Source organism: Tupaia chinensis, unplaced genomic scaffold (assembly GCF_000334495.1).
Source record: "Tupaia chinensis unplaced genomic scaffold, TupChi_1.0 Scaffold000429_1, whole genome shotgun sequence".
NCBI classification, from domain to species: Eukaryota; Metazoa; Chordata; class Mammalia; order Scandentia; family Tupaiidae; genus Tupaia; species Tupaia belangeri.
In genome coordinates, this window is record NW_006159934.1 from 406,661 (window position 1) to 415,725 (window position 9,065).

The 9,065-nt window shown below is 38.8% G+C and overlaps 1 protein-coding gene across 2 annotated transcripts in view; it reads right to left on the reverse strand.

The window, feature by feature from the left end:
- The window catches only part of BAZ1B (bromodomain adjacent to zinc finger domain 1B), a 93,720-nt gene that overhangs the window by 64,271 nt on the left and 20,384 nt on the right, over positions 1 to 9,065 (reverse strand). For both annotated transcript variants that reach the window (XM_006154966.3, XM_027774386.1), the window contains exons 4-5: positions 7,234 to 7,435; positions 1,163 to 1,284 (exon numbers count right to left, since the gene is read on the reverse strand). In XM_006154966.3, the coding sequence (XP_006155028.1) occupies positions 1,163 to 1,284; positions 7,234 to 7,435 (324 nt within the window). The remainder of the gene's footprint in view (positions 1 to 1,162; positions 1,285 to 7,233; positions 7,436 to 9,065) is intronic.

Genomic DNA, 9,065 nt, shown 5'->3' on the forward strand with positions numbered 1-9,065 from the left:
GCTTAAAACTCATGCCGGGTGCGTGTGCGTGCGTGCCCAAGATCCTGAGAGGAGACTGGAGGAGAAGGGATTACAGCGTGGCCATCCCCCCTGGGGGGCGATTTCTTTTCTCGCTTCTCTCTGTCTCTGTCTGGCGAGTGCATGCACCCTATAGCAAAAACCTCTCAAAAAAAATAAATAAATAATTCTAAAAAATGAAACAGAATTTACAAAGATATCATTTAAATACTGTGTATGTTTTTTTTTAAAGAGGTTTTTGCTGTAGGGGCACATGCGCTCGCCAGACAGACAGAGAAAGAGACAGAGAGACAGAAAGCGAGAAATCACCCCTCCCCAGGGGGGATGGCCACACCGTTATCCCTTCTCCTACATTTTCCTCTCGGGATCTTGGGCACGCACGCATGCATACACGCCAGGCATGAGTTTTAAGCCACTGGGTCTAGGACGCGAACTGCGGTTGACTACATGGGAGTCCAGCAACAGAGCCATTACACTAACTGCTGGTTCCAATATTATGTTTTGTTTTAAATCATCATAAGTCATGTGCATTTGCCAGATAGAAAGGGAGAAACAATGAGAGAAAAAGCACCCTTCAATGGGAGGTCACGCTGCAATCTGTTCCCCTTCATATCTTCATCCTGTCAAGATTTGGGGCAAGAACAATGCTCACCTGGAATGGTAAAGCCACCAGGCCCACAATATGAACCACAGTTGACCATATGGGACCCAGTCCTGTTTACTGGTGAGCTACAAGTAGCCTCATTTATATTTTTTCCTTGCTCATTTTATTCAAGGAAACCAAGCTGTAGACACAGCTCAGTGGCACAGCATTTAACATGCTGCTCAAGAGAGGTGGATGCAACATGGTGACCAAGGTTTGAATCTCCAGCTTGACCAGACTGAAAACACACTGGGCACACATGCCAGTGCCCAAATACGACAGGCTAAAGGAATAGAGAAGAGAACTGCGGTGTGACCAGACCCCTATAAAGGGTGCTCACCTCTCTCTCTCTCTCTCTCTCACACACACACACACATACGCCCACTTTCTTATATGCATGAACATATACTCTATCATAAATTAAAATAACTTTTTTAAAAAACTATTTTCTTAAATAATATCTACGACATGAAAAAGGTTTAATGTAATGTGCCAACTAACCTTATCTTCATTTTGTAGTTTCACATCATATTTATGAGGCAAAAATTTTGGAGGCGCCCATTTCCTTTCTCCTTTTTTTAATGAAGTAGGGAGTTTTCTTGGAGATCTGCGTGCTCTGTCATCTAGTTAAATCAATAGAAAATTAGTGATTAAAATAATTATTTTAATTCTATTCATTTATTAATAATGATTTTAGCAAACACCTACTCTGCAGCAGGCACTAGGTAATGTGGCATAAAGAATCACAATGTTCTTAATTCAGAGAGCTAAATTCTATGGTAAGGGGGTAAATAAGTAAATAATTACAATATAATATGATAAATACTGGGAACAGCAGGTGGTGTAGTGGTTAAGGCATTGGACACTCTCACATGGCCACACATAGTTTGAGTCTCAAGCGTGGTAGCTTGATTTCTCTCTCTCTCCCTTTCTCTCTCTGGTCAAGTTAAAATAAATGAATGAATAAATAAAATTAAATATTATAAAAAAATATATATGATAAATACTGTAGTAGGAGGGACCAGCAAGTGGTATGGTGATTGAGATGTTGGATACTCCCACATGGCTGACCATGGTTCGAGTACCGGACCCGGCAACTTGCTTTCTCACTTTCCCTCTCTCTATTTCACTCTGGTGAGCATTCGTGCCCTATGGCAAATGAAATAATAATAATAATAATGAATCATTTTTTTAAGAAAAATACTATAAAAGTATGGAGAACGAATACCCAACTTAGTCTGGAAGGTAGGCAGAGAACACCTACAAAGAACATGACTTATTCAGAGATTATAAGCAATGAGGTATGGGTGAATATGATGCACAGTATAGTAAAAAATTAAACCAAAGAGGAAAACTTGAGGAGCCAGCAGGTGGCGTGGTGGTTAAGGTGCTGGACCCCTCTTGGTTGACTCTGCTATTCAAGTCCTGGATCCAGTAGCTTGAGAAATATGCTGGGCCTAAGAGGAGACTGGAGGAGGGATTGTGGTGTGGCCATTCCCCGCTAGAGAACAAGGGTGGGGGATTTCTTACTTTTCTGCTATGTGCCTCATAGCAAAAAACTTTAAAATAGATAAATAAAAAGTGAATTTTGGCCAAATTATAAAGAAACTAGTATACCATTTCAAATGATTGGAATTTGTCTTGTGAACACTAGGGAACCAAAAAAGGATTTTGGGTTTAGTAACTACCCAGATAAGTATCTGAAGATAAATCAATATGGAGGAAAAATTTAAGAAGAAAATAACAATATCAGCAGTTAGAAAATTAATAAAATGGAAATGTGAGACTGAAGACAAAGTAATCAAAAGATACAAGGCTAACATCTAAATTAACATAACTACAATGGAGAAGGAAAGAGTTAAGAGTTATTCAGGAGACAGACTTGGTGACCTACTGGGCATGGGATGTTAAAAGTCTCCAACTTTCTGTCTTAGGAACTAGGCAGATGAGTAAGAGGTCATAGAGAAAAAAGCAGGTTTTTGTTTACTTGACTTGGGGAGACAACAAGAGTAAGACAACCAATTTAACTGGCATGTGTTGAATTTGAGGTGCCTGTAGGACATATAAATGAAGAGCAGGTCTAGAGTTACAAAGTTAAGTCTGAAGAAGTCTGACATAGGTTTGGGAACCATAAGTAACACATTTAGGTAAGTTTGAAAAATAGAAAGACAAAGATAGATTCTTATGAAAAAATCTAATGAATAATAGGAAATAAAGGACATAAAGTTGGACATATGGTCTAATGGTTAAGGGAGTGGGATCCCAAATGGTTCAAATCCTGGCTCTGGCAACTTGAAAACATGTCGGGCACATATGTGCACAATCCCCAAACCCCAACAGGATGAAGAAATGAAGAAGAGATTGCAGAGTGACAACATCCCACTGAGGGGTGCTTTTTCTCTCTCCATCTCTCTCTCTAGCCGAGTGCATGTGTCTTCTATCAAAGAAAAAAAAATAAAGAGATAAGAAAATAGAATAGTTGGAAATGATGTTATAAATAAGTCAAAAGAGGGCTAGTAGATGGCAGATGGCAGAGAGGTTGGCAATATGATCCCATATGGACAACCACGTGGTTTGAATCTTGGACATGCCCTACAACAACAACAAAAAAGTCAAAAGATAAAAGAATGACCAATACTGGGACTAGCAGTTGGTGTAATGGCTATGTTGCTGGACTTCCATGTAACTGACTGCATTTCAAGTCCCAGACCCAGTGGCTTAAACTCACACCAGGCACGTGTGCGTGTGTGCTCAAAATCCTGAGAAGAGAATGGAGAAGGGATTGCAGCGTGGTCACCCTCCCGGGGGTGATTTCTCGCTTTTTGTCTCTCTGTCTTTCTGGCAAGCGCAAGTGCCCTATAGCAAAAACCCCCCCCTGCTTACAAAAACCCCCCCCCTCCCCCTGCCCCCCCCCAAAAAAAAAAAAAAAAGGAATGAAGAATAGTGTTAAATGTAACAGAAAAATAAAACACAGAATAATAGGAAACCTCTGGATTTGACAATTGAGAGATCATCTGTAACTTATTAAGAACTGTTTTCAGAAATAAAAAGGCAGAAGTCAGGCCTGAATACCATAAGGAATACACCAATAATCAGAAAGTTAAGATAAAATTTTCAAGAATTTTGATTTCAGGGACCAGCAGTTAGCATAATGGCTTATGTCGCTGGACTCCCACATAGTCGACTGTGGTTCACATCCCAGACCCGGCGACTTAAAACTCACGCCGGGCGCATATGCGTGCATGCCGAAGATCACGAGAGGAGAATGGAGGAGAAGGGATTGTGGCATGGCCATCACTCCTGGGGGGTGATTTCTCACTTTCTGTCTCTCTGTCTCTCCCTATCTGTCTGGCGAGCACATGTGCCCTATAGCAAAAAAGAATTTTGATTTCAACAAATAGGAAAGAAAGCAAGTGAAATAAAGGAATGACATGTTAGAAATGAAAACTTTGTTGTTAAGTTGTAAAGAACTTTTAGAGAGTTGAAAATACTGTAGAGTAGAATAAAAGGTAACCTAAGTATTTGAAAAAGTAAAAAGGAACGGAACTCAAAGCACAAATGTTGTGGCCAAGAGAAAGGATGGCTCCTTCCATTAGATGGAGGAAAAACTAAGAGTTTCATAGTGAAAAGGTTAAAAAGAACCACAAAGATGAGAAGGTCCAGCCACAAATCTATTTTTTTTCCACAAAGACTAGGCCAACTAGTGATAAAATATATACATATTGATGGGACCAGACAGCGGCGTAACAGTTGCCACAATGCTCTGAGAGGCAGACCTACATGGAAAGATTCTGGGTTCACCTCTCTGAGTATGCTGGGCAAGCCTGTGCCCATGATCTGGGTGCTAACTAAGGCTGGAGGTGGATCAGGTTATAGGGATCTGGAGAAGGGTACCTGTCTGTCTCATTAATGGAGGAAAAGAATACGTGAACTTTTTTTTTTAAGTATACATTGGAATTTGCAGAGCAGCACGTGGCTTACACGACAGTTGCTGGGTACCTGGGCAACTCCCGGGCCGGCGAGGACTGCTAAAGGAGCTGTAGGAATGAACAGATGAGTTCCTGAAGAGTCCTGTGCTCCCTGGGCCCAGAGCTAAGTCTAGTGGAAGCATGCACATTAGAGAATCAAACCATGAACATTTGGAGGAGAAAGATCCCTAGGTATCCAGTTTCTCAGCCCTTTTATACAGTGACAGAAATTCCAGAAAAAGATTCTATACCAGAAGATTACTGTAAATCAACAATGGGAACCAAAACTCGAACAAGTCAATCATGAGCAGTTTACCCAGTGATCCTAACAGGTACACCTGAAGAAACTAAGGAAACTGTCCTGTCAGAAAAAGAGGAAATAAAATTAGGGGTGGAAAAGAAGACATGTCTTTCTTGTCCTCCACAAGAACTATTGAATAGAGTTATTATTACACGTGGTATGTGAGATTAAGAAATGTAAATGGAGAGGAAATGAGAAGTATATTTGATGAATATTAAAATGCAAGAAAACAAAGCCATTGCTCAATCTGTGTACCCCAGATCAGATGATTAGCTCTGTTACAAGCAGTACGCAGACAAAGAGGAAATATTTACTTGACTTTTTCAAAAACAAAATATTGTGTAAGAGATCTATATTTTAATCTATTTTTGGAATTTGTACATATATTTAATCTCCATTAGAAAAATAGTATTTATGCAAAATTTTGGTCCATATTCTTCTCCTATGTCTTTCTTTCTTTTTTATTTTTTTGGAGAGGTTTTTGCTATAGGGCACGTGTGCTAGCCAGACAGACAGAGACAGACAGAGAGACAGAAAGCAAGAAATCAGCCCCCAGGGGGGATGGCCACATCACAATCCCTTCTCCATTCTCCTCTCAGGATCTTGGGCACGCACGCACATGTGCCCGGCGTGAGTTTAAGCCACCGGGTCCGGGACTCAAACCGCGGTCGACTACGTGGGAGTCCAGCAACATAGCCATTACGCTAACTGCTGGTCCCTCTTCTCCTATATTTCTATTGTTCAAATTTAAATACTTTAATTTTACTCAAGGGAATTTATTTCTTAGGTTATTAAAAAAAATTCTAATCAACTGTTCCCCAGAAAACAGTATGCTATAACATTAATTCCTTAGCCCACCTACCATCTTTTCTACAAACCTGATTTAACATTATAATCTAGTAATTAAAACTTAAACTAATACATAGGACATGCTAAAAAATAAGTTGAAGCCTAAAACTTAGGGTTACAAATACACTATGCTTCAACCATAAAACAAGAATAATACATCACTAGGATTCCAACGATCTGATTCTAGAAGTCTCTGAAGACATTATCATCAGTCAATCATAACCAAAACATTTACTGCCATCAAGGAATCATAAATAATGAGATTACAAAACCCCAATCTCAGAAAGTAATAGAAAAAATCTGGAAAGCATAGACAATACTTTAACAATACAGAAAAGATGGGGCCAGCAGGTGGCATGGTGATTAAGGGTGCTGGACTCCTGCATGGCTGATCATGGTTCGAGTCCCAGACCTTGTGGCTTGCTTTCTAACTTTCTCTCTCTGTCCCTCTCTTGTCAAATTAAAATAAGTAAAACGAATAAATAGTTAAAGTAAAAATACAGAAGAGAAAACCAAAATGAAATGTTAACAATTAAGGTGGGCTAGTCATGACAGTCTTAGAAGTTTCTTTCAGACTATAGTAAGAAAGTCCCCACCCCAACCACCCAAAAAAGAAGAAGTCCCTCCAAACTATCTGGACATCTGAGACCTCTGGAAAGACGTAACATAGAAGAGACAGTCAATATAACATTCTAAGGTGACATTCTAATCCAAAATCTGTAATAGTTAAATAATGAAGTAAAAACTATGATCCTCTAATGGGAAGGGATAAATATACACCAAACACACTTTTGTCCTCTTATTTTTTACAAAGGGATTCAGTCTAGTCTAATTCTTTATTTACACAGTTTTGCTTTTTAAACATGAAGGCCTCAGAAGCTGAATAATTTTTCCAATGGGCATTGTATCAGTTTTTCAACTCTGAAAACATTATATTGATAGTCTCTAGGATCCTAAAAATTACTTTCAGCCATCATAGAATTTCAAAATTCTAGCAGCTCCCATCTGAGAGGGAATTAAATTACAGGATACAGAAGCAAGTATCTTAAAACCACCACACTGACCACCAATGTGAAAAGCAAAGCAATAGGGATCAGAATTATTTGCTCCTCCTACCTTGATCATTCCCTTCTACACATAAGTATTCACAGATATTTTTGGCTTTAAGAAAAAGAGAAGCAAATTTTCTTTGCTTGCTTTCTTGAGTAGACAGGAATGTGCATGTAGATTTCTGAACAACTACAGGAAATTACTTCCCATTGGTCTTAATTGTTCAGATATTTAAGTTTAATTAGCTTTGTGGATATTTTAATTGTATTCTGAATCATAAAGTTACAAAATCATGTCTATATAAATACTCAATTACGCATTTGGTTACTAGAGAATGCTAAAGAATTTGTGTATAATAAAATAGAGTCTCATAACTCACTAAGGGAAGCTAGCATCATACATACTAATACTCTCTCTCCTTCCTTCATCCTCTTTTACAATTGCCTCCTTCTTCTGATGGTCCTGAGCAATTTGACTAGAATTCTCTTTGTCACTTGATGGGGAATCACAGGCACCATCAGATTTCTTCTCTGTGGCCTCTTCATCCACTTTCTCTAAGGGATGAATCTTCACAATCTTCACCTTGAGCATTTTCTCCTTCCCAACCTGTAAAGAAGACAGGAGAGAAAAACAGATACTATATAAGAACCAAAAACCTAAAGATGTTTATATGATACAATACAGATTCTTCTTTACCTAACAAAATTTCACTAATACTCAAGTAACCAATAAAGTGAACATCTTCCAACTTTCTCAGATTTCTAGATATCCAAAAGGTAAATTATTACAACCTAGTTCTTATCTATGTACCAATCATTATCTAAGACCAATGGGTAATCACTGCACTAGCTTCAAATACACATTAGTTCAAGAATTTCGATTTAAAAAAAAAATTAACTATATACTGAGTCATCAGAAAACTTATGACACATTTTTGCAAAGAAAAAGACATCATTACTTTCCCGACAACCCAATATAAGGGTAGTCAGAGTACTTTCTCTTAGTTACCTTTCCATCTATATTAAGTATCAGTTATGTAGGGACAGATGGTAGTGCAATAAAGTACAGTAGTAAAATGCAACATTCTACAAAGCTGTCTGACAAGGGTAGGTTCCAAGTTCAAGCTCAGAAACCTCCCTGAGTATGTCAGTCATGTGTATATTATGATACAGGGCTAGCTGAAGGCTAGGATGGATCACAGGGTTTGGACTCTCTTGGCAGTGCTATGTCTGTCTCTTTCACTCATGGAAGAAAAAAAGATGAAAATCAAACAAAACACAATTTTTTTGTGTTTCTATTTATGAATGTTAACATGTTCCACTGATCTGCCTTAATAGAGAAAACTTTCAATTAAGGAAGTAAAGCTTGAAATCAGTGGCTTGAAATATAATTTTCTTGTTCCTTTTCAAAGTTGTTTCAGCTAGGTTCTTTGTATATCCAAAACAATTTTACAATTAGTTTGATAACTCCTACAGAAAAGCTATTGGGATTTTATCACAAATGTGTTAGATTTACACAATCAATTTATGAAGAAGTGATGTCCTTTTTTTTTTTAAAGAGCAGTTTTTGCTATAGGGCGTGTGCACTCGCCAGAAAGACAGAGACAGAAAGCGAGAAATCACCCCCTTAGGGGGTATGGCCACAACACAATTCCTTCTCCTCCATTTTCCTCTCAAGATCTTGAGCATGTACGCACATGTGCCTGGCCTAAGTTTAAGACACTGGGTCCAGGATTCAAACCATGGTCAAGTACATGGGAGTCCAGTGTCTTAACCACTATGCCACTTGCTGGTCCCTCTATATAGCTAATTTTAAAAGAAAAAAAAAACTTGTATTAGGGCCAGCCAGCCAATGGTGTGATGTTTGAAGCAGCTGGATCCCACATGGTCAGTTGCACAGTTTAAGTCCTAAGTGTGACCATGCCCCATAAAGGAAGCTTTCTCATCCCTCCTCTCCGCCCCTATGACTGTGTCTCTTTCAATGAGGACACTGGCAAATTAAAAAAAAGAAAAAAAAAAAAAATCAATCCCTAAAATTTGGTCTTTTATGATACTAAATATTAAGAGAAGCAGGCTTCAAATATAACAGTATTTTAAACACACAGAAATATGTTCTGTAGGCAGGTCGTGTGGTGGTTAAGGGCACTGAACTCTCCCACATGGCTGACTGCAGTTTGAGTCCCAGACCTGGCAGCTTCCTTTCTCTCTCTCCTCCTCCTCCCTCACCACGCCCCCCC